Source organism: Neolamprologus multifasciatus, chromosome 6 (assembly GCF_963576455.1).
Source record: "Neolamprologus multifasciatus chromosome 6, fNeoMul1.2, whole genome shotgun sequence".
Taxonomy (NCBI): domain Eukaryota; kingdom Metazoa; phylum Chordata; class Actinopteri; order Cichliformes; family Cichlidae; genus Neolamprologus; species Neolamprologus multifasciatus.
The window spans coordinates 6,025,462-6,051,521 of NC_140444.1; the positions used below are offsets into that span (position 1 = coordinate 6,025,462).

At 40.5% G+C, this 26,060-nt stretch overlaps 4 protein-coding genes across 5 annotated transcripts in view; 2 read left to right on the forward strand and 2 right to left on the reverse strand.

Moving 5' to 3' along the window:
• Window positions 1-26,060, reverse strand: part of LOC146516248 (perforin-1-like) — a 579,062-nt gene that overhangs the window by 162,790 nt on the left and 390,212 nt on the right. The gene's annotated exons all lie outside the window — the stretch shown is intronic.
• Window positions 47-3,764, forward strand: timm10 (translocase of inner mitochondrial membrane 10 homolog (yeast)). Its single transcript, XM_085163428.1, has 2 exons — window positions 47-256; window positions 2,625-3,764. The coding sequence occupies exons 1-2, from the start codon at window positions 186-188 to the stop codon at window positions 2,818-2,820; spliced, it is 267 nt and encodes an 88-aa protein (XP_085019554.1). The 5' UTR covers window positions 47-185; the 3' UTR covers window positions 2,821-3,764.
• On the forward strand, window positions 6,097-24,659 carry unc93b1 (unc-93 homolog B1, TLR signaling regulator). Its single transcript, XM_085163408.1, has 13 exons — window positions 6,097-6,291; window positions 9,289-9,405; window positions 9,557-9,698; window positions 9,806-9,959; window positions 10,043-10,204; window positions 11,964-12,093; window positions 12,181-12,277; window positions 14,669-14,793; window positions 16,028-16,210; window positions 16,382-16,655; window positions 16,732-16,853; window positions 16,942-17,064; window positions 21,559-24,659. Exons 2-13 carry the CDS (start codon window positions 9,289-9,291, stop codon window positions 21,802-21,804), a joined length of 1,875 nt encoding a protein of 624 aa, XP_085019534.1. The 5' UTR covers window positions 6,097-6,291; the 3' UTR covers window positions 21,805-24,659.
• Window positions 24,278-26,060, reverse strand: part of cryba1l2 (crystallin, beta A1, like 2) — a 67,055-nt gene continuing 65,272 nt past the window's right edge. For both annotated transcript variants that reach the window (XM_085163423.1, XM_085163422.1), the window contains exon 6: window positions 24,278-25,836. In XM_085163423.1, coding sequence (XP_085019549.1) covers window positions 25,689-25,836 — 148 coding nt within the window. In that variant the 3' untranslated portion in view covers window positions 24,278-25,688. The remainder of the gene's footprint in view (window positions 25,837-26,060) is intronic.

Below are 26,060 nucleotides of genomic sequence, written 5' to 3' on the forward strand. Positions count from 1 at the left end.
TTTGAATCCAACTTTATTGTCACCGGAAGTGTGTGTTGGGGAAACGGTACGCACGTGTTTTCGCGCAGGTTTGAAGGTTACAGAAGCAGCGGGTAGTGCTCCTTGCTTGCTGTCCGGAGGAGAGGCTCAGCGGGACGGCGTGTTTGTAGTTCGAGACGCGGTGTGAGCAGAACTGAAGCGGAGCCATGGATCCTGTGAAGGCGCAGCAGCTGGCGGCGGAGCTGGAGGTGGAGATGATGGCTGACATGTACAACCGGTAAAGCCCAAACAAGCTAACCTCTCAGCTAGCCACAGCAGTCTGCTGTGAAGTGTCGCGGCTTTTATATGTCAAACTAACATTTATTTACAGTGTGCCGGAATAATGTGCAAAGATAATTAGTTTAGTTAAGCTGAGCCTGTACAGCTCGTCGTTAATGCGAGCAACACCTGATAAAGTCAGTGTCCTGCTGGTGAAGCTCCTCATTATAAAGGCCCACCAGCCGGCATGTTTAAGCCAAAGGGTGGCTTCTACTAAAGGCTGGCAAGGGTTAAATCCAGTGTGGGATTGCATTTATTTTAAAGAGCTATACTGACTAAAAATTAAAGACCTGAGTTTAGTGCTTAACTCACTGAATTAACTTCCCATGTCTCAATTTTACAGTATAAGCACAGTACGGCTTTTTCTCATAATATAAAGATGTGTGTCCTTGTGTCATAACACAGTAATCGACTTAAATGCCGTCACTCGTGTAAGAGTAAGAGTACATTCATTTCACAAGCATTTTTATACTTGGAAGAAACCTTTGCAGCACAGACCTGCATCTCTGAATGAAGAAAAGACGAGCCTGGTTAATATTTATCCTTTCATGACCTTGCACAAATTATACATTCATGTGCTTTTAATAAAGTCTTGCAGTTAAAATCCACGGAGCCTGAGTCAGATTCAGTCAGTTGCCAAAGAAAATAGTTTATGTATTTTTATGCAGGTGTGTTGGGCTTGAGAGAGACGAATAAATATACATGAGCAATGAGTTATGGGTTTGTTCAACCATTCAGAGCAACAAACAAGCAGTTTGCTTGCTTTACTTTTTTTGACTGAGGTTTGATTGGCTCTTGGTTCTCTATCATCTTGCTGGGATTTCCTTCTGCAGTAATTTGATTGGTGCCCAGTTATTGACATCACTCCACAAACCAAATACTAATGTTTGTTTACATTTTGTGGATGGAAGTGAGCAATAATTCTATCAAATTCTAGTTAAAATTTTCTCAACATTCATATGATACCTGGCAACATCTTAGAGTCATTTAAGATATGTTACTGGCCACCTGATTGGTGCTTGCTCATACGTGATAATTTCCCTTTTGCCTTTAGCATAGATATTAAAAAAATGGTGGAAACATTCCTCAGAGATTTTGGTCTATTTTGACGTGATGGCGTCACACAGTTGTTGGACGTTGTCAGATGGGCTGTTCTGTTTAGTTGGGTCTGGTGGTAGGCGAGGCATGTTATGTTTGTTTGTATCTTTTCACAGGAAACATTTTGACATGTTAGTAAGTAGATGGTTCAGATTTAGGGGATTTTATTGGTATCTAGAAGTACATAGTGTAAAATGCCTGTTTTTAATAGTTTAACTGTTTCTTTCTTCACCACAACAGTGACAGTAACTGGGTCTTTCAGGCAGTTAGAGGCGTTCGTGGCTCATCGTCTGCCTTGTTGCAGTTTTTTGAATCCTGGGGCTGGATGTGAAGAAACTAACCAATAATTTTAATCGGGTTAAAGAAATAATCCACTGAAATGTGTTTATCAGAATAAGCGGCAAGGTCCTATCAGGTCACCATCACTGTGTCTCCTAAGGCAAACGGTGACGGTGACCTGCAGAAGGACCTTAAGGCTTCTTCTGATGAGCATGGTGTTGTATTAAAAGACATTTGGCTAGATGAAGTGCTGTTGGATAGACTCATTCAGCACCATGAAATGAGAGGTTGATGACTTTCATGTGTTTTGAGTTTGGTCTCTTTGTGAAGCTCCTGCAGTGAAGAGGAACTGGGTTTAATGTCTGTCGGTGGTCATGTGGTGTTTGTTGGGCAAGGATGTATGAATTTCTGTCCTCGGGGCTTATCCCTGTGAAGACTATGAGGACAAAGGAAGTAATTAGCTGCCATTTAACTTTTTGCTAGTTCTTCTTTGAAGTATATAATTAAACTGAATCTGTGTCTCTCCCTGCTCTGATGAAGGATCTGTGTCAACACTGGGAAGCACATTTCTGCTGTGACATGAGCCAGAATACATTTTATTTGCAGAAATTCTAAATACTCTTCTTAAATGCACCTTTTCTTGACCTAAAAGTTGGTTAATTTAACATCTTTATGAAATTAAATAACTATTATATCAGGTCATATGAAAATATGAATTTTAAAAGGTGAGTATTCAGAGCCAACTTTAGGTTCACAAAATAACTCCAGCAGATGGCGCTGTTCTGTTTTACTAAGTGACTGTTGTAAGCAAGTCATAATGGGGACCCCACAATAAGGTGCTTATGCATGAATGCATCATGTAGTAACACGTTTGTTATGTTTTAAAAATGTCTTTTTATCATCACTCTTCCTACTGAAGAATCTTGACTGTTTCCTTCCTTCCCTCTCAGAATGACTAATGCCTGCCACAGGAAGTGCGTACCGCCACATTATAAGGAGGCAGAGCTGACCAAGGGTGAGTCGGTCTGCCTGGACCGCTGCGTGGCCAAATATCTGGACCTTCACGAGCGGCTAGGACGCAAGCTGACGGAGCTCTCCGTCCAGGACGAGGAAATAATGAGGAAGGCGGCTGTGGGGAGCGGATAGACGCGGATGAAGAAAACAAAGTGGAGAATGATGTGGGATCAAAAGGTCATGGGGATGGGGTTAGCATGCGTGGCTTCAAACAATGAGAGACTTGTATTTTAATTAAAGGGTGGGAAATAAAAATAAAAAAGTGTGGAGTTAATGCTGTCGAGGGCCCGCTGAGAGAAACTGCCTCTTCCTCAGAAACTTGGTGGATCAGCAGCATAAGGACATGTGGACCAGACACTCTGGATCTTTTCCACTTTCTGTACATCGAGCCTGGACTCTCGAAGTCACCTGAAAATCTGACTAAAAAGGAGAAAGGCCTCTGACGCTTAACATCAGAAAGCTAGAAACCTGGTTACATGTGACAGGTCCAGACAAATGGAAAGAATGATTCAACTTTAATCTTTATCTCAATTCACCCTTTGAACTGGGGTCAGATTTTTTTTGTTTGGTTTTGGAAGGCACTGAAAGTAAATATAGACTCTTTGCAAAGCTGCAGCTCAACCCGTGGAACTAGTTTATTTACAGTTGTCAGTCCTGTGCAACACCTCAGAAACAGCGAATCATGGGTCGGGGCATGCACAGAATTCATTATGGGCTGAGCCAAAATGTCTTTTTTGTACTATTCATAGTTTACTCTTTTGACCCTGGTTGGTTCTTTGTCTTTAACAGCTCAGATAAAAAAAAATAACAATGGCTGAACTTTGTTCATTTTGTCATGCTTGTGTAGACTGTTGTGCTGTGTGTCAGTGGACCATGTTTTAGCGTGCGTGTCTCTTTTTCTTCATGTTTAAACCACAGTGACACAGCTTTTCATCTGCACTGCAGAGAAGCTGCACAGTGTGCTGTTAACTCTAATAAAGCGCTGTCATCGTGTAGCCTAGCTTCATGAGTGTTGGAAGGATTTGTTCTGGGCCTCACACGAGGTTTGTGGTATGGTTCGACTTCACTCTTGTGCAGTATGTGGACTAGGGCTGCCACGATTAGTCGACTAGTCACGATTACATCGACTATCAAAATCGTCGACTGATTTAATAGTCAATGCGTCGTTTGAAGCTTTGTAAGATCCCAAAAGACGCAGGAATAAGAAGTGGGATTTAAGAGTGTAATAACGAACTGAAACAGAAGATGGCAGCACTGCATGTACAAGGATGCCAGCTGCCGTTAAACCCCGAAGAAGAAGAAGCTGTGTCCCAGAATTCATAGCGTGGCCCAGCTCAGTTTACAACAATGGCGGCAGCTAGTTAGTTTTAATATTTCTCTTATTACTCTTTCTGGGTCACAAAATAAACGTTTAACATATTTTCAGGCGAGAATGTAGCTGTGTAAACCTCAAATATATGCTCAGTTTATCAAGACACCACATATTTTCAAAAGCGCTCTGACGTTTTCGGAGACGTCTTTTACCCACTAGCTCGATAGCTAGCCGGGGTTTAACGCTCACTAGAGCCTGTGAGAACACCGGACTCCGGGCAAACCATTTTAAAACCCACCGCCGTCTTTCACTACTCAGGTTAGTCACTTAAGTTAGTCACTTAAATAACTTAAAAATGTTATTGTTTGGCTTTTTTCAGTATTTTATTTGTTCCTGAGTAAATCGTTTTGGCTGAGATTAAAGTTATAGTTTTTACACCGCTAAATAAACGTCAAGCAGACAGCTGATTATTAGATGTGTGAGATGCTCGAGAATATACTCAGGAGTCCTGTTATAATTTAGATAGCAATGAGCAGACGGCTGAGTTTATTAAGCTTCACTGAAACAATCTGCAAATTTCATTAAAATGTAATAAACTATCATCTTGTCTTTATTTTTAGTTAGCACATACCTTAAACACTTAAAGCTGTAAGCTAATGATCGTTATATAAGAGCAGATGCATGCCGGTGCAATAAGCTGTAAGTTTTACATCCAATGGATGCATGATCTGATTAGTCAACAAATCGCAAAAATAATCGGTGACTAGTGGACTATCAAAATAATCGTTTGTGGCAGCCCTAATGTGGACAACAGTGTGTGTGAATGAATATACAGTAACTATAAGATGAAATACAATGAAATCTCATGGGATTATTACAGATACAACACAATGTTTTTCTACATTTTGAAAAAAAAAAAAGGTTCTAAAAGTTTTGTTGATATAAAATTTTCTGTGAAACATGATCACAGAACTCTTTCCTGGTTTAAGAAAAACTGCTTTACAACTTCTAGCCAGGGACGACTGCGCTCAAGGAGGAAGGCTGATTAACCATATCTATAATCAACCGATGCAGATATAGAGGGTTTAAAACATGAAGCAAACCACTGGTTGCACAAGAAGAGGAAGGCTAGATTAAACTTTGCAAAAAAGCATGTCAAAGATCCTGCTTGGTTAAAACTAAAAGTCATTTTGGACAAGTGAAAACGCACCTTAAGATCTCAAACACGGCACCATCTGTCAGACATGGTAGAGACAGTGTTATAGTTTGAGCATGTATGGCTGGCAGTGGAACCGTGCCACTAGTGCTTATTTGTGACCAATAGAGCATGCTTTTCAGTTACTGAAGGCAGAGAGAGCCACAAACAAGCAGCAACTGAAACCGGCTTCAGCTTTCTATCCATAATACAGGCAGTTCTGGATCTAAAGATCTTTCTCTAGAATAAATAAAGTTTGTGCATTTTTACTCCTGTGTGCCAGCATGACGTCACCAGAGCAGGAACCGCAATGCATGTTATTTTTTATTAAATGTATAATTAATGAGTTCACTGCAGCTTTCGCACTGTGCAAAGCCATCTGGTGGGTCGCTCTGAATCAACCAAACCGAGCAAGTGTGAGACATTGTTGCTCCCACCGCTCAACAGAACAACACGTGTGATGTTATAACAGAACTGCAAACTGCGCAACTGAGACGGAATTATAATAACCGGTGGATTTCAAGCGGTTTGCTTCAGTATTCATTTTATACATCCCATCCCCAGCCCGTGATACCGCGCTTAATAATTATTAATAGTTCTTTAAAAGTTCCGACACACACACATGTCTGGTTTGCTATCCTTGTGGGGACATCCCATTGACATAATGCTTTCCCAAGCCGCTTACCCTAACCATCAAAAATGAATGTCTAATCCTAATCATGAGCCTAAACCTAACCATAAACTAATTGTAACTCTAACCCTAAATTCACATTTTGAGCCTCGTGGGGACGGGCATTTTGTCCCCCCTCCCCCCCATAAGTCCTCACTAAGACGTCTAAACATGTACACATACACATAGAGCGTGAAGGGGGCGTGTTTCCTAAAAGCGCGTCTGTGGCTTTAAGAGAAACAGGCACAAGTGAGGAAGTGAAGATCGCTAACTTTCGTTTCCTCCACGAAACTTTTTATTTATACTGCACCTAATATCAGAAAGGAGAAGTAACGACAACAGGGTCTGAAAGGGACACAGGGGCGGGGATGTCCGTGTGTCTTTGTCCCCGTCTTCATTCTGCTCCAGCCCCGCTGCACTGACACGGTAAGTGAATTTCAGGGTAGACGGTAAAAAACGGTCGTGATTGTTTTATGAACGTGGGTTTGACTGATAACTTTGAAACGCTGAAACGTCAAGAAGACCCGGATGCAAACTTTCATGAAAGTAATAACAAGGGTCACAATATGACGCTGTCAAAGAAATCTGAAATAAGGGGTTAAACGCAGTTACACCATCCCGCACGGCTTTAACTTTCATAGTTTCCATACTGGGAAGGAAAAGAGAAGCCAGGCAAACAAAAGGCTTGTGAATGAGTTTGGTTTGTTAACACAGACACGCTTTTCTGACGATAAATGTGTTTTGATGGATCACATCTGCTTTTATAAAAATGCAGTTTATAAATCTGGTAAAAAAAAAAAAAGTCATAAAACAAACAAAAGACACTTCAGTAATTATTACAGGAGAAGGGGGAGTCCATGAACTGTGAATGGTAACCTATAATAGTAAGAATAATATTAATTATGCAAAGGAATGTGATGTAAATACAATTTAAAAGAAACAAAGGAACACTTCTTGTATCCTATGCAAGTTAATTTTCTCTTGTTGGGGGTTTGAATCACCAAGTATGGTGCTCACCACTGATTTGGCAGGTTGTTAATTCAAAAACAAAAAACATTATCACTTAACAACTTAAACATGGCGACTGAGCGAGACCACAAAGTGATTGCATGTATTTAAACTTCTGTTATTGACTTGTTGGCCTTTAATATGTGAAACATATGTCAAATGTGTCCCTCGTGAATGACATCAAGTTATTTTGAGCTACAAACAACATTCCTGTCACAATGTAGAAGCTGCTGTCGGTTTTTGGCAAAGCGACTTTTATATATCCTTTATTTATTCGGTTGAAAAGCCTCACTGAAAGGAAACATGTTCTTTTAAAAAGTGATCTGGCCAAGAGGGCAACAGAAACTGCAACGATTTAACATAACAGTTGTATAAAGAGAGTTCAATAGAATAGGACTTTAATCATCACTGTACATGCACAATTAAATTATGGGTACTCCACACGAACTATGCAGGAGGATATAAATAGTAATAGTTAACAGCAGACATGTACAGTCCAGAGGAATCTATACAAAACAACAAAAAGCACAGTGGCCAAAAAAGACTGAGTTGGTTATGACGTAGGTACAATAATGCAGACTCATAAAGAGACTTGCAAAACAGGCCATTTCTTAATTTTATGTATAACCTCTGTGTAAATCCTGTTCACCAAAGTCTGACAACATACGTAATAGGGGTGGGGGAAAAAAATCGATACTATGTAGTATCGTGATATTTTGTTTGCTAATAATGTATCGATACAGGGACAGCAGAAATCGATATTTTGTTACAAAAAAGGTTTTTGTGCTCTGACTTCAGAGCATGTTGATCCTTTTTCTGAGCAAGAATCCTGACATTCCTTCACTGTCCAAATGTGTTTAACTTTTTTTTGGCAGCAATAAACATGACAGTTTACTTATTTTATTTTAAGACATGTTTTATTTTAATTAAGTTTAAAACTTTTTTATTTAATGTAAAATTATATTTTGTTTTAATTTACTTTCAAATTCTTCAGTTGCTGAAGGGGCTGCATAGTTTTCATAAATTGCATAGTTCAGAATAGCTATAATTGTACCAGATGGTTGATTCAGTTAAGTTGGACTAGACTGTAATACAAACCGTTCAGTTTGTCAACAATAAAACTGAAATGAGAGAAAGACTGAGTGTGACACTTTGATATTAGGTAAAATGAATATTGATAAAGTTTACCTTTATGTACAGAATCTGAATATCGCAAAATATTTTAAAAAATTGCAATAATATCATATCGTGCGTTAAGTATTGTGATAATATCGTATCGTGGGATGTATGGTGATTCCCACCTCTAATACGTAAAGACATTAGACATCAAAACACATTGGAAACATTGGAAATCAGTTTTTGGCACAACACCAGAACTGGTTCAAAAGGTCCAGCATAGAACAGTGGACGGCTTTACAAGCGGAAAAAATGCAGTGATGTCATAAATGTCACCAGCTTTTTATAAAATGCACTGCAGCTTGTTCCAGTATTACTACCGAGGCATAAAAATGTAAGAAGAGTTGCAAGTTTTAGTTAGTTTTAGTTGTTTAGCTCCAAAAACACATGTGAAGGTTTTGGACTTTTGTAGCTGCACCGTGACCGGCACGCGTAATAAACGTGCAGCTCACGGTGCACGGGAAGGTCAACCTGCCATACTGCTCTGGACATAGAAACTTAATTTCTTTAAACAACATCACACACTTTTTTATGTTTCATTAAATGTGAATATTTTGTTGGACCTTTACGTATAATAATTTCACTTGAAATAAAAACTTGGATAAAATAAGTTAAACAGTCGCGTGTTAAAGTATTTATTCAGCTAGTTTTTAAAATAAATGAAAATATTATATCCTGATGTGAACGGGGGTAGTCCCTTATCTGAATATATCCTCTGTATAACTGCCACCCCTGTTCTATGATTTCTTAATATTTGTATTAAAATAGCTTTTCAAGCTTTAAAACATTTTGGCACGTTGTGTTGAGAAACAATTAAGAGGAAGTATGGCTTCTGTGATGCTGCTTCTGTATGCATTTTTGTGAATTTTAACACAATCTCACTTTATAACGTGTTCAGTTTTAAAGCTATAAATACATGTGCTAAAAGTAGCCAGTTCTGTTTTGTCTCAGAGTACTCAAAACAAAAATAAATGAACAAAATACTTAAAAATAAATCTGAAAATGCATCTAAAGTGATTTGGAGTCAGGTGTGTTTGATGCAACATTATAGTAATTACACTAATGATATTTACGCCTGCAGTTGATTTGATTCTGAAAACTTTAAGCATCTATAATTAGAGTTTCGTTTATGTGCAGCAGCTTGAAAACCACGGTGGCTGCAGGTGGCCGATTGGTTTCGATGATGGCAGAAGGTGCAGTGAAGTATTAACATAGCGTGCTGCTTCTTCTGGTCACCAGATGGAGGCAACTGGCGATGAAGCTTTGATCCCTCATGATGATCAGTTTGTTGTGCCTCCAAATGGCAACGTGAACGAAATGCTCAATGTGGACCACGAAGACAACATGCAGGGCCAGGTGAGCTCAGCTGATTTCGGAGAACCTAAATCCAGCTTCTCTGGTCATCAGTTTCGGAGTACTACGGATCAGAACAATCCTACTTTAATTTGATAAACACGTCTCTGCCTCTGCTTAAGTGTTGCATAACTTTTTGTCCTTCTTTCTTTAGATGGAGGAGTTTTTGGGCCCACAGGCAGATTACAACGAGGAGGAGGAGGAGAAGAAATACTATCGAAGGAAGAGGCTGGGAATCATCAAGAATGTTGTTGCAGCCAGTATTGGAGCCATGATTGTGTACAGTGTGTACATGGGTGAGTTTCCCTGAAGATGGGGTGCTGAAACTGGCAAACAGGCACACACAGACAGGGTAGCTTGAATACTCGTGAACATTTACCGTACCCGTACATGTGTGCAACAGGCCTCCTGCAGATGCAGTTGATCCTCCACTATGATACGACCTACCGTGAGGTAAAGTACAGCAACCTCGGCCTGCAGGACATCGACCAGAAGATGCTGATGGGGATTAACGTCACACCGATCGTAGGCCTCCTGTACACGCCTCTCCTCATCAGGTAGCAACATAAACCTAAGTTTTAAAACATGTCTTTATATAAATGTTCCTGCTCTTCCTTTAAACACCCCGTCTCACATCCAGGTTTCTAGGTACCAAGTGGATGATGTTCCTGGCTTCGGGGATCTACGCTCTCTTCGTCTCTACCAATTATTGGGAGCGTTACTACACCCTCGTTCCATCGGCTGTGGCCATCGGTGTGGCCATTGTGCCCCTGTGGGCCTCCTTGGGAAATTATATCACACGGTGAGAAAGAAGAAGTAGAAGTTTGGGTGGGTGGAAGTGCTTCCTTAACCCTTGCTGCGTCTTAAGATTTAAAGAAATTAAAAAAACAAAAAAACAAAAAATCCCCCAAAACTATACTAACCTTTCAGGATATTCTATTCCAGTGAGGGAAGTAGAAATCTGCTGTTCCTCTTGCCTCGTTCATTCTTTTAAAAGCGAGCCAATCACAGGCCGATCAGGTAAAACGACAAACTAGCAGAAAGAGCAACAAAGTCTCCATGGGAGGCACAATACAGTGGTGTAGTGGGCTTTGTCAACAGACTTTTAGATGAGAGAGGACGGTTAAAATCTCAAAAAAGAAAAAAACCCTTATAAAAAAGGCTTTAGTGCGCCTCTTCGGTTTATCCTCTGTGAGAAACACGCCGTTTCAGCTCCTCTCTCCAGTCTCTATCCCAGCTTTTGTCTGACTTGCTCATGAGCAGAAGGTTTGAACAGCAAACGGAGGCCTCTGTGGTCACAGCCAGATCCATGTGCCACAGTGACATCAAACAGCCAAGACTACAGTAAAAGTGTTTAGAGCAGTCTGAAGCCCTAAACACTTTTGGCTCCTAGGAATTGTTTGTTTATATGCAGACATCATTACTTGAAACTAAGAGTTTATCATGAGAAGCTACAGTATTTAACAGAGCGACAGAAGAAGATCTCAACTGTAGGCAGTAGTAGAGCTCTGTAAAGAACATTTTGCTATATGTAGCTCATATGACCTCAGGAATTCGCATGATAAGGTGGGGCCAGGTTTCCCAAAGAGCTCACCCGAAACTCTGGCTGATTGGGACCCACACCCAGTTTCACACCTTGGCTCAGGCGATTAGAGGATCATCAGGGGGTCCTTTTGTCCCTCTTTGGGGGGATACTCCCACTAGGTTTAAATCTGGGACTCTCCACCATTTGATCTTAGAACTGAAGAAGCTTCTCGGATGAGAGGTGAAACGTCTTCAAGCAACTTAAAGAAGTCCAGACGCTTTTCTTTGCAAGCTCCTTTGACTACGATGACCTGGATGACTGAGAACCTTCACGGACATATTGTAGCTCTTCAAGCAAAAATGGGACTCCTGGAGTTTTAGAGCCTAGTAGCTAATCGAGCAATGCTCCATATTGCTGCTAGATGTAAGGTCTAATGTTTACATGCTTCATGTGGATGATAAGAGCTGCTGCTTCACGTGTCCCTCCGGTACAACAAAGCTCTCAGAAAGCATCATCGAGTGAGCATTTTTTAAAAATGTCTTTTCATCAACAGATGTAACAAAACCTTGTATCTGTTTAATCAATGGCAGACTGAAAGAACAATTTACCAGGCTCTTTGTTGTGTTTCCTTTGAGCCGTGCTGCGCTGACTACAAGCCGAGATCCTTTTTCTGTCACCGCGTGTTCAGTTTGTATTGATCTTTCTTTTTATTATAAATGCTGCTGGCAGAATACTTCTTTTTTTGTTGTTGCTCTGATGTGTTTTTGCCTTTTATGAAGTCGCTAAATCCTAAAAGAGGAAATGTGAATGTAAAGCTTGTTCTCGGGTTCTTTACACCTCCTGAATATAGAGCATTTATAGGGCAAAGCGTAGTTGTTAAAGTGTGAAACAGAGACACAGCCGATGTGGTTTTGTAGCATAGATCAATTTAAACACTTCATACACAGAGACAAGGTGTGATTAATTGAAGATAAGTACAAAATAAATGCCTCTCAATTTGTTTTCTAACACCATAAACACTCCCACATATGCGCAGGATGGCACAGCAGTACTATGAATGCGTCAACTATAAGGAGGAGCACGTGCAGGAGCAGAAGAAGCTCCCAAAGGGAGCGTGCCACAGCTATATCATCGTCTTCCAGTCGGTCTTTAACATCATTTTCAATGTGAGTCTTTCCCTCATTAATGATTTTATTAATATCATACTGTTTGCCGGACAAACGGGCAAACCTTTTTCTTTTCTTCTGCATCAGCTGAGTTTTGTCTTCGCCGAGTTCCCCATGGCCTTCGTCCTCAACAGCGTTTACCTCCATGATAACTCCCACATCCTCGACCAAGTGAAACACTGCGGTAAAGACACTTGCCTCCTCACTTCCAGTAGCGACTCACTACAGATACACCATAATAAGCTCGGGACAATAAAAGTTCAATTTACTTCCATGTTAATATTAAGAGGAAGAGTATGGGAGATAGGAATGTTTATCAACTAAATCCATCACCATTCCAAAACAATCTATCCTGTTAATTGTGAGGCTGTCATTTAAAACCAGTTAATTCATGTAACTTTTTCTATTTATAACAAATTATATTTTAGAGATTTTAACTCCCATCCCTGCTTTTTATTTTGTAAAAAACACACGAGGAAGTCCATCAGTCTTCCCGTCTTACTCTTTATTAGTTCCCCTAGTGCCTTGTGGAGTGTTTGGAGGATTCAGAGTAATCATAGACAAACACTTTGTTGCCCGAGTGTTAATATTGACTAGGCAGAACGTAATTATTTAAAAAAAAAAGAAAGAAAAAGCTGACACAGCCACTTTGTTACCTGGTTTAATCCAAGCACTACAAGTAAAATTAGCAAGAGGCTTGTAAAAGAGCCACACACTTCTCTCAGAGACCAAACTACAGCCAAACCTGGAGGCCCGTTATCTCACCAGGTGCTGGAAACAGGTTGAAATATCCACATAATGTTCTGTGTCTGCTGGATTTGTGAATTTCAAAAAGCAATAAAATGTCAATTTGTATTTTCAACTTTCAGTGCAAATTTAAAATCTGATGTTCAGTACTCAATCTTATCTACAAAGAATCAGAATCAGAATCGTGTTTATTGGCCAAGTATATGTGCAGACACATACAGGGAATTTGGTTCCGGTAGATGGTGGCTCTCAAGCACAGCAATGTAAATCACACACACACACACACGTGTCTATATACACACATTACACATACATACACAAAGCTGTGTAAACCAACTATAAATAACTAATCTAAACTTATATACATAAAATACAAAAATGAAATGAGGTGGAATGAATACTACAGAATTTACATAAGGTGCAGTTGCAGTCTGGCAGTGGGAGCAGTGTGACAGGTCAACTGTTAAGAAGGGAGATGGCGAGGGGAAAGAAACTGTTCCTGTGTCGGGTGGTCCTGGTCTGCAGGCTTCTGTACCGTCTGCCAGAGGGCAGCAGATCAAAAAGTCTGTGTCCAGGGTGTGAGGGATCTGTGATGATTTTCCCGTTTCCTGGTTCTTGAGAGGTACAGATCCTGGATGGATGGCAGGGGGCCGCCGATGATCCTTTCTGCTGCCCGTACAGTCCGCTGCAGTCTGCTCCTGTCCTGTTTAGTGGCTGCTCCATACCAGACTGTGATGGAGGAGCACAGGACAGACTCAATGACCGCAGTGTAGAACTGGATCAGCAGCTCCTGTGGAAGACTGTACTTCCCCAGTTGTCTCAGGAAGTACATCCTCTGCTTGGTCTTTTTGAGGATGGAGTTGGTGTTGGTCTCCCACCTCAGGTCCTGGAAGATGGTGGTACCCAGGAACTTGAAGGTCTTCACAGTCGACACAGGGCTGTCTGATATGGTGAGGGGGAGCAGAGTTGAGGGATGTCTCCTGAAGTCCACTGTCATCTCTACAGTACAGTCAAAGACTGCTAGTGATGTAATGATTCAGCCTAATTATTCCACATGTCAACGATCCCTGCACTGCCAGTGCAGAAAAAAAAACCTGGATAGAAAAACACGGATCGGTCTCCCCAGAGCCTGAACCCCAACATTATTAAAGCAGTGGGGATCATCTTGACAGAGAAATGAACAAAAGGCAAAGTAGAGCTTTGAATGTCCTTCAAAAAGCCCACAAGCTAGAACTGTTCAAGCTGTTTTTGCAGGTTCAATAAATTGCTGCATGCCTCTAAGATTTTTGCACAGTACTTTCAGTACTATTTAAGCACCATGATCACAGCTGCTTTTTTCAAATCAGCAGTGCAAAACTAAACAGGTGGTAAAAAAATAAAAATAGTCGGTAACTTTGGTATTATTCAAAATGAAACTTAAAGAGAAACATCACCAACTGACAGGCTGTGTCACAGTTTCCCCATTCAGATGTTTTCATTAAGCAGAAGTAGGTTTACTGGCTAAAAAACACACATTTTAACAGTAGGAGGAAACAGACCTGAGGTAGAGGATCACATGACTGTGGCTGATCTCTTCGATTTACATCACAACTGCATAAAGAACTTTTTCTTCAGTCTGCAGCTCTGTTAGGTTTTATTAAATCAGCATTCCTATCTGCCTTTCATCCACTCAGAGACTTTTAAAGCATTTTTGTAATTTTATAAAGTACGGCTGCAATAAAAGTAAAGTCTGTAAAGTACAGTTTGTTGCTTAAATGTACAGACAGACACTTTAACAGTCTGTAGGATTAACACAGGCTGTTTGGCTTCTTTCCTGTCCCTAAACCAGGTGCTAAAGTCACCGGTTTGATCCCTGGCTTCAACAACACCGTGCTGAAAAAACTGCCAAGCTCCATGCTGCTCATCGAAGTGGAGAGCGTGCTCATGGGCTTCGCCTTCCTCTCCATGATCATTGTAAGTTCTCTTCCTACACAGGCACATAAACACGTGGACTCGAGTTCAGAGGTATTCAGTTTGTTTAGGTGTTTGTTTTCTAATTATCTAGACCGGCTTTTGTATAATCTGTGTCGCTGTTTCCTGTTGTGACATTCTTGCAAAACAACAATAAAACATCAGCATTAAGTAGTCACTAGACAAGCATATAAAACCAAAACAAAGAGCAAATTACTGAGAGAAAATTGAATTGGGTACCCAAAGATGCTCTGATGGAATTAACACCGAGCTGAAACGGTAATCCTATTCTTATAAATCCCCGTGTACATCGCTTTCTCATTAAAAGATAAATGTAAAAATGCTCTGAGGAAACCATTTCAGATGGAATTACATGTGATAAAAGACTTGCAAAGTTTTCTTAAGAATCTTTGGATTTACAGAGAAGAGAAATCAATCCTTAGATAATATCAAATCTTTATAAATAAAGGAAAAAAAATTGAGCCTTTTTCAAACCTGTATTGATGTCTAAAATATGGCATGTTGTGTGCAGCTGAGAACCTCTCTCACAGTTAGCATGTGTAACCCACGAGAAGCTATAAATATTCAATAAACAAGACGTTCAGATTGATGTTATAAAAGAAATCACAGGAGAGCTACCGTAAGGAAAGCTGCAAACTATAAAGCGTAAACAGAGATGCAGCAGAGCGCCGCAACTCCAGGCATCCCCTAAGATAAGGCTTGTGGTGGTCTTGTAACAGAGTTGATTACGACATTCATTAGCTGTAATTTTGTGCTTGAATGTTCTATATTAGTTGTTTTACAGTATTCTATTATTGTTAGGCTCACATTATACCATGTAGGGTGACGTTTTATAACCGTTCTTGTGGCTACTTGCAGGATATGAACAAAGCACTGGAAAACACCTCAGAGCTCTGGTATTTAAAGTCAGTGAATTGGGATTCTTGCTGGGAAGCTAGCATCCATTTGGCTTACAATTTGTTCGACGAATTGCTGGAAACGATGAGTAAAACAACAAGCTAATAGATGCTCAAACACTTTTTCCACTGGCTTTAGTCTGTACCAACTGCGTACCAGCTGCTAGTTTAAGAGCTAATGTTGCTCTCAGGCATCTGTTGTGTTTGTTCTATTCTTAGACCTTTTTTAAAACCTCACCATGGGACAAAAACAAACTGAAGCACAAGCTCCATTGAAAATGATTCTGAATAAAGTGATCTCTGTGCGCTGCTACTCACAGTTCCTCGGGCTGTGTGGGGCCGCCTACCGCCCGACAGAAGAGATCGACCTTCGCAGTATAGGCTGGGGAAACATCTTTCAGCTGCCTTTCAAACACCTGAGGGACTACCGCCTGCGACTGCTCTGCCCCTTCTTCATCTACAGTGGATTCGAGACACTGTTTGCCATCACTGGATTCACCCTGGTACTAAACTCATGCAGATTGTCTGTACAGTAGTTTACGTTTGTTAAAGAGAAACGGAAATACAGATGTAAGGATGTAGGATTTAAGGATGTCATGAGAGAAAGCAGAGTCGTGAATCAGGTCATAAAATGTTGAAAGAATGCATCTCTCCCCCCCCTTCTTTCTCAACAGTCTTACGGTGTATGTGCTTTGGGTCTAAATAAACTGTGGCTTCTCATCGTCGTCTACGGCCTCTCCGCCTCCGTCTTTTCCTCCCTTAGCCTTTCCCTCTTACGGCTTCCACGCTGGGTGTGTCTCATCAGTGGTGCTTTTGTGCATGGAGTGCTTGTGGTGGTTCTCATGGCATTTTCTCCAGAGCCGAATCGCCTCAAGTATGAGGGCCCTCTGCTAGTGATCTCTGCGCTATGGGGACTCGGCACCGCCCTGAACAAGACAGGCGTCAGCAGTGAGTATCATCCATGGTCTCTGTGTTTGCATGTCTTCAGCTATGACACTAACATGAGTTCCTCCGTGTGTTCCAGCCCTACTCGGAATGCTGTACGCTGAAGAAAAGGAACGCCTGGACTTTGTCTACACCATTTATCACTGGTGGCAGGCAATCGCCATCTTTATAGTCTACCTTTGGTATGGTCTTCCTATGAGGGTATGTGACTCGGTGTTTATGTCGTTCGTTTTTCCCTCCATTTTTTTGTTCCTATTCTAACCTATTTTTTTCTTCACTTTCCTTTAAGGCAAAACTTTCCATACTGCTAGTCACTTTGTTGCTGGCTTGCTGTTGCTATTGGGTGATGGAGCGTCGCCTGGCCAAGAGAGTGCCATTCAGACTGCCTCGCATCCCTCGGCCACGACACAAGGTAACTAGTCAGTCCGTCGAGGATCAATACATGAATCTGGTCTTTGCAATGAGCCCTTTTCAAACATGATCTCTGCATGTTTTCAGGAAAATCAAAGTTGTTTTGTCACGTTCCACACAGCAGGAGAGTTTGTCCGACATGTTTTCTCTCCGGAAAAAAAAAACCCTGATTAGAGCATGCAGGGCGCTGGGGACATGACAAACTCAGTGGGAACCTTGAGCGGTTTCTTTGCTCACACAGTGTGTTATAGTCTTTACCTGAAGTATAAGGTGACACACGGTGTAACATGAAGAGTGGGCACTAGCAAACTTTAAGTCAGAACTAATGGGCAGGCCTCTCCTCTGCTATAAATCATTATAAGTCAACAAGTTATATAATTAAAGAAGGAAAAAGGGGAATAAAATGAGGAAGCTAAACTTCAGGGTCTCCAAGGCTCGACCCCTTGACCTCTGCTCCAACACCACCACCAAAACCATGAAAAAAAAGAAAAGAAATCGGAGCTCTGTGTTAAAAACATAAAAACATCGAAGACTATAAACTAATTAGGCTCTGCTGCTAGTCACAAACAGAGGAAAACAGTTTAGAACATGGCAGAGAACCCCTACCAAGCTTCCACATCCTTACAGGCAAAATTACTCAAACATAACAAGACAGAGAAGTTACCCTAGGTCAGTGGTTCCCAAACCTTTTTTGCTGGGCCCCCCTTGTTTTACAAGAAAAATGTTCGCGCCCCCTCCCCTCGAACACATCCTCCAACCACACACACCCATATTGTGGTTCACTCCATTGTGGTTGATTTCACACCTCAAACATTTAGTAAACAATTAAGCAAATACAAGTAATCTGCAATAAATTACAGGTAGTAAAAAAATAAACTACTAAGTCTTTTACGCTACGTCCGCACCTACACGGGTATTTTTGAAAACGCAGCTGTTTCATCCACACGTAAACGGCGTTTCGAATCCCTCTGCAAAATGGGTTCAAAAACATAAATAACTGTAGGATGCTGTTTGTCCGTGATTTGAACCGGGGGAACAAATCGTGGCAGGATCAGCCTGATGTTATTTGTATCCCGCTGTAACTTTACTGTATAAAGAGCTAACATCTCCAAACTGTCAGGAGTAGTTAGTCATTACAACAAGTGTTGGTGAACTACAAATCAAGAATGTGGGATACTGTTTGTCCGTGATTTAAACAGCCCAGCGCTGCTCCCAACAAAGGGAAAACCAATCCTGCAGGGAGACCTACCTCGGCACTTGTGCAAGTGAAACCAAAGGGAAGATTTGCTTCACCATATTTTCTAGTCTTTGGCTTAGAATGAAGTTGGTTTGGAAACATATTCAGCTATGCTTCATCTCCTGCTTTGCGTTTGTGTGGGCGCCCGTGCTAGCAGTGTCCAAGCATTTTGGGGTTTTTTTTTTTCCCTTTTCATGCCGCGCCCCCCCTGCAATGGCTCTGCGCCCCCCCTAGGGGGCGGGCCCCACACTTTGGGAACATCTGCCCTAGGTTATGATTAAAGGTAGGGATGCAACGATACCAATTTTTTCAAACCGATACGATACTGATACTTGGATCTGAGTACTTGCCGATACAGAGTACAAAAACCGATACTTCTACCACACACACACACACACACACACACAAATGCAATGAATTGGAAGACAGGTTTTATTTTATTCTCTGCTGATAAAAAATAAAATCTTAATAAAAATTACCACAAAAAAATTTCAAGTGAAAAATAAGCACTTCTGTTAAATTATTACAGAGTCTCCACATTGTAATTTTACAAAATATCACTGAACTATTGGCACTGTCTCGAGCTTTCGGAATAATAAATAAACACTTCTGTTTATTTATTATATTTCATATCGCAGCTCGAGTATGCTGAGAAGACGGTGCAATCCTATGTTTTCCACGACCGGCATTGGCTGGTCATCCAGAGCGATAAAATGAGTCGAGCCTCTGTTATTTTAACTGCCCGTGGATTTTCTCTTGACATTTTTCATCGCTTTTCCAAAACCTGAGTTAAAGTTGGCTGTTCCGGTCCACACTGCTGACATTTTGCTTAGCCTAGCTACAGCAGCCTCCAGTTTCTCTTTTTTATCTGGAGCCGCCAGTCTCACTCGCCTAACCCTGTGCCTGTTTAGCACGGGATGTCCCCCTAGTGGCCAATCTAAAAAACTACAACAGAAATGACAAGCCACCCTCTGATTAATGAAATAAGTTAGTATCGGTTCATGGTATCGGTTAACTTTTACGAGTATGAGTACACACACATTTTACAGTATCGGCCCCGATACCCGATACCAGTATCGGTATCGGTGCATCCCTAATTAAAGGTCACGTTTTGAATTTTACTGGGCTCATCCTGAAAACCCAGATCACAGTGGCCAGTAAGGAGTGGTTTAGTAGTGCTGGATCGAAGTGCAGTTTCATTAATGAGCAGAATGCTGATCAGCTGCTGCGCTCAGGTGTGGCAGGCTTTTCTCATTTCTCTAATTTCATCTCCTCTGTCCTCCATCCGCCTCCTTGTCCCCTTGAAATCGGCCTCAGTACATCATGCTGGAGGATGCCTCAATTCCTAAAATCCACCTGAAGGGCAGAGGCTATAATTGAAGATGCACACGTGAAGTGTTTTCACTGTCAAAAAGCAGGCACCGGCACGCAGCTGGAATATGCAAACCATGGCCACAGGGCAACTCTTTAAAACCTCGTATTCATATGTTGTTTCAGTCATTTCATTTCACCAGACTCTCTGCTTTTCATAGATTCTGTGTGCGTGGTTCAAAATCTTGTCACATTGTGCCATGTTATCAATTTAATTAAAAGTGTCCCTAAATATGAAACATGTTCTGAGCACTGTTAAACCTCACGTAATAAAATACAGCTGTAGCAATTTATTATGCAGCTGTGACCAACTTCATGTTTAATTCACATTTAATTGACTGTAAGCCGAAGCTACGCAGCGAGGAGCTCGTTTTGCTACCTGACTCCAACTTCTCATGTTCCTTCGTCAGCTCCTCGACATGAGAGGAGTCGAGTATGCCGACATTTCTGTGGACATTTTATAGTGGCTTTAAGATATATTAGTTTAGATTTAAGATAAACTTAGATATTATACATAAATCAGAATAAAAATATTCTGATTGATCTGAATTTTTGGCTTTGCAATAAGGCAGCAGGCAAAAATAGTCCGTTTAAAGAAGATTAAATACAGTGTTGTTTATCAACTAACCACAAACTGAGCAGTGACGCATTTTCTGCACGAGCTGTCATCGTTTCTTCGAGCTTTCTGTGATATGGAACTGAACATATCATAAAGGTCTCTGTGGGCCTTTGGGAGGTGACTGTGTTTGTAAGCAGACAATACAGGCAATTAGTGCATGATACCGTATTTGACATCCATGCATGTTCCTGTATTTCTGATCATCTGACAAAAATGAAACCCTAATTAAGAGGCAGCTGATTATTTTTCTTATGCTCTGGCTGAAATTACTTTGGGGAATGCCAAAAACTCCCCCATGCAGTCTGTAAAAACTTTTTCTTTGAAGAGGAACGAGTAGATATAAGCTCATTATTTTTCCCTTTTTTCCTTCATTTTCTTTTGTAGAAAAAAAAAACTCACACCAAAGGCAAATTAGTTTTTCAAACATAGTTTACAGTTATCTGCAAAGGAATGAGCAATATTACCCATGAAGGTGTCCTTTAGGACAATATCTGAAAATAATATTGCATGTCTATCAAGTCCGTGTCACTGTTTAAACATGTGTGAAGTCACTGAATACACATGGTTGTTGTTATATTTGTATTATATTCTGTGCATGGATTTTGCTGTGTATAACAGTGACCTATCAGAATTAAGTATTTACACACAGAAAATCCTTGAGATGACATTTTTGTGGATTCAGTCTGATTTATTTCGCTGACTCCTTCTCTGCTGATTTTAGATTTTAGCCTTTCACGCAAAAATATAAAAAGGCGCTTCAATCAAGATTTGAAGGATCTTGTTTTACATTAAAGTAAATGGAAGTTTTATTTTGAGGTTTCTGAGTGATGGCAGACCAAAAGAAGTAGATAGAACAGGCTGTTGAGAGATTGTCTGCTTACATAGGTAGCCTGGTTCTGCCGGAGGTTTCTTCCTATTAAAAGGGAGTTTTTCCTTCCCACTGTCGCCAAAGTGCTTGCTCATAGGGGGTCATATGATTGTTGTGCTTTTCTCTGTATCTATGAAGCGCCTTGAGGCGACATTTGTTGTGATTTGGCGCTATATAAATAAAATTGAATTGAATTGAATTGAATTGAATTACATAAGCGTTTTATATAAGTAGAATTTTTGTTATGTGGTTAGATTAGAATTGCTAAAATTTGATTTGTCCTTCTTCTGGAAGAAGGTAATCCAAGGATCGGTGCATTTTATTGTGAAAAATGCTACTGCATACTAAGCTAGAAATGGGTTTTGACATCAGAGCAACTAATTCAACTTTTTGTCCTCAGGTCAAAGGTTACCGCTACCTGGAAGAGGACAACTCCGATGAGTCCGACTCGGAGGGGAGCGAGGAGGACGACAGAGAAGACGAGAGGGAGGAAGACGACTGTGATGTAGTGCAAAATTTGGACGGGGAGGAAAGGGACCAAGAGGGTTGGTATCAGGGAGCTAACTCACCCAGAGCCAGGAGAAGAGGAGCCGAGGGCCGTGGACAGGACGACGCCCGTGTGAACGAGAGGGACGGAGAGATATGAGAAGAGGAGAGGAAGAGTTAAAATAGCACTGGATGCTCTTTTATTCATTAATATTTCTGTAAATTTTTGTTTTTCAGTGGAAAATATAAAAATTAAGAAAAAAGCCCCAATAGTTTATAGTTTTCTAACTTTGAAGGAAACCTATAGGTAACTGCTTAAGTGAAATTACAATCATCAATAAGAAAAGTACATCAGCGTTAACGGCTATATTGTTATAACACAGCATATTCTGGATAAAACAACAAAATTGAGTCCTTTTTCTTTCTATGTAGACTGGCTAACCAAATGATAAGCGCAGAGAGCATTTCACTTGCTTTTGTGCTTCTTCTTCATCAGAATTTGTTGTTTATTATTGAAAAAAAAAATCTGTGTAGAAAGACTTGAAAGCAAGCGACAAAATGAAGGAATTGATTTTCTGAGTTTAATCACAAGGTGAAGTGTGTTTTGATAGAAAAACAAGCCTGCCTCTTGTAAGCAACATAAAAAGCCCCATATTTGTTGTTTGAATTCCTTATAATTTCAGTATTTCATTTAATAGTGTTTGCACATTGGTCAGAGAATCTGGAATCACACAAGGCATCGTCAGAAGCTCAGAAGCTATCTGCTGTGAGATGCAGAAGATGAGCTTGAATATATGTTTGATGAAGTGCAGCATTCAGCATGTGCATAGTTCAGTCTTTTCTGACTAATCCCAGTAAGGTATAGCTTTTAGAAATCTAAAATAATATTCAGAAACAAACAAACTGAAAGGACTACAGCCACACGAGCTATATGCTAACATTAGCATGTAGCCCTGCAACATTACTTGCTCCGTCTTGGTTTGTAGCAGCTGATACGGTGGGCATTCCAGACACTAGTTGCATAGTGCATGTTAAAGCTGAGAGTACATTAGCATTGTGTCTGTGAACTCTGCTCTGCTAATAATTGCTAGAAGTTGCCGATTAGCCGAAGACGATGCTAAGTCCAGATAAGGTTCGTGCTACAAATGCAAACCCACTAATTCCATTCTCACAGGGACATTAGATGAAGAAACACTCATACATAACTTGGTGTTTTGTACATGTCAAAACAGTAAAGGGCCAAATATGCTTTTTGTACCTGCATACATACAGTATCATTTCAATAAAATATCAAATAATAGAATAGAAAGATAGAAACCTCTTTGCTCATGCAGTAACTGCTTTTCTGTGCTGAATGATTATTTCTAATGACGGCTAAACTCCCAAAGATGTTAAAGTGTAGACTATTTAAAAGATGGATGTGAGTGCCGTGAAGACATCCTTTGACATCCTTTGTTCCCTTTAGTCCCCTTTAGAGCCCTGAACTCAATATTATAATCATAGGCATCGTCATGTTTTTATGTTTTCTGGAAAAAAAAGAAAAAAAAGAAATCGTGATGTGACAAGCAAGAGGTAGATTTGACAAAGAAACACTATGGTCGTAAAGTAGGGACTTGACACAATGTCTCCATACCCTAAAGCTTTCTCAGTCTATTTTAGTTTAAGTATTTTTAAAAACGGATCATCATGCTTGAAAGTGTTTGCTGTGGTCACAAATGGAGTGAGCATTACAGTCAATTTCTTTCAAATGTTAATATATTGGACAATACTTTGGAGCCAGAGGAGTCACCCTCTGCTGGCCATAAGAAAGACTACGAGTTTAAGGCACTGCGGTTCCTCTGGACTGGAAACTTAGACTTAAGTTAAACTGTTATTCAATCTATGGCTGGTTTGCCGTCATGGCATGCAGAAACACTTGCTGTAACTTCACCATCATAAATTTCACCTGCAAAACATGAGGGAATTCTGCACATCACTGTGCAGCCTTTGCTGTGTATATATAACAAAACGTCTTCCTACTGTGCCTCTTTTACTTAAATGTCTTTTGTTTTACTTTGTTTTTATGGTTTCCGAGGTAACTTTAGATTTACTTGACAGCACTCTGTATTCCCTATCTGCAAGCCTAAGTGTTTTCATATAGAAACCTTCATATATATATATATATATATATATATATATATATATATATATATATATATATATATATATATATATATATATATTCATCAAGGTACAGATTTCTATTTTAAGCAACTGTAGGAGGAGGGAATGTAATTCAACTTTATATGGTATTGCAAGTGTTTTAGAGGGTGTAGCTGCATTATTGCCGTGCTGATGTTGTTCGGTTTATGTAATTTCTGACCCTGAGAATATATTTTGTGCTTTTCTCCAGTATAAACATGCAGTTTTAAGTAAAAAGATGTGCTGAATCAAACTATTGTTGACTGTGATGTTTACGTCTGACAAGTGGGTGGTGTGTTGTCAAAGTCACTGACTTTATGTTAAGGTAGTGGTCACAGCTAGTCATTGCCATGGAAACCTGAAAATGTAACCAGAGTGTAACCAGTACAAGGAACAGCAAGACTGAAGTAAGTTGGCTTGCAATTATTGTCACACAGCATATTTTTTTATAAATAAATAATAGGCTACGTCAGTGCCACATGAGGTATTTATCACTTGTCAGTCTGTTCACAGTTTACAAGAATCACTGCTCCTCCTACAGTATTGGGCAGAATTGAATCAAACCTAAACACAATTGTCATCTTATGTTTATTTGTTGACTGGGCACTAGTATCACTACTCATCCTAGAGTATTTGTCTGGATTCTAATGTTCATATAAGTGTTTGTATGTGCCTCTCTAACATCTATACACAAATCTTGTAATTAGGTTTATTTATGGCAAAATTATGTCTTGGGTTAGGTTAGGAGTGTTCATGAACCTGGGCCGTAACATACAATTCTTCATATTGAACTCCAAATATAAAGTAATAATAAAATATATTAAAAACACAAAATGACGCAATAGCTTGAAATCTCACTGCCACACATGCCGTGTAACACTTTCATCCTGTTATTTTGTGATGATATTGAGCTTAGTGTTTGTGATCATGGAGGGACTGCTTCCATTAGCTGACTCCCACATGAGGAAGGTGTGGTTGGGGCCTTTCTGGCGCTTCTATTGTAACAACAGTAATATGACAAATATGGCTGTTTGTGCACCTCTTTTTTGTGCACGAGTGAAAACAAATAAGAAATCGTACCACTTTCTTTCTGTACTTCACACGTTACAATAACCTGTGAATTTTAGTGGCCCCTGATCTGGATGAGCTACTGCGCCACGAGGTACACTTTGTAGGCGTGCACACACGTAGTGCTGATTCTTCAGCTCAGGTACGACTGACACCTTAATAGTTTTGCACAGTCTAGTATGCGATCAAGTCATTATTAGTCACTGACTTTTGTTACTGTCCTGTCACCTCGCTCACTTTGGAGATCAGCTGATTCGACACCGAACACTGTCTTGCATTCTCACACAACACAGGAATAACTCACATTCTCACTCTGATCTTTATTTTACATGTACCAAAAGAAAACCGTAGCTGGCATAGTGGTAGCAGTGGAGCAGGTAGTCCAGGGATTGAATCCACCGCCCGGCTGGGTCCCTTCTGCATGGAGTGTGCATGTTTTCCCTGTGTCTATGAGGTTTTCTTCAGGTTCTCTGGTTTGTAGCGTGATCCAAAGACATATTTGTGAAATTAGCTGAATGTTTGTCTTTCTGTGTACCCTGCCTCTTGTCCCATGTAAGCTGGGATAGGCTCCAACCGTCCCGTGAGCCTGTATTGTGTAAACGGATGGATGGAAAACAACACACTTCATTTTTAAGAGCAACAAATACACGTGCTGGAATAAAGAGGTAGCTGCTACATCACTAATGGTTTGTGTCACAGAACTGTAGGTTAATGATTTGGGCCCCTAAATTTGAACACACAGGTGTTAGCCAGAGCCCAGGTTGTTCTGCTGCTGCTGTCCTGATCTGCCGCCTCTCAGTGCTTGATGCGTCTGATGGACTGGATCTTTGGAGTCTGACAGTGAGAGCCCCAGTTCCTCCAGTGCTGGTAATCTCCGCTGTGCCTCTCACACTCCATGATGTACTGCTGGCCTCTGTAGCCGGGGTACTCATAGCACACAAAGCTGTGGAAACGCAGAGGCAGGAGGAGGAGATTCATTAAGAACAGTCACTATGTGGATGACTAAATGAATGCAAACGTATCTTTGATATTACTGCACAACTATATGATTTTAGCGATTAGTCAACAAATCTGTGACAGGCACATAACCGTATGCCAATTTTATTTGAGGGCTTGTTTTGATGAAAAATCGTCGTAAATAACAAATGTGTCATGACGAATTCAGTG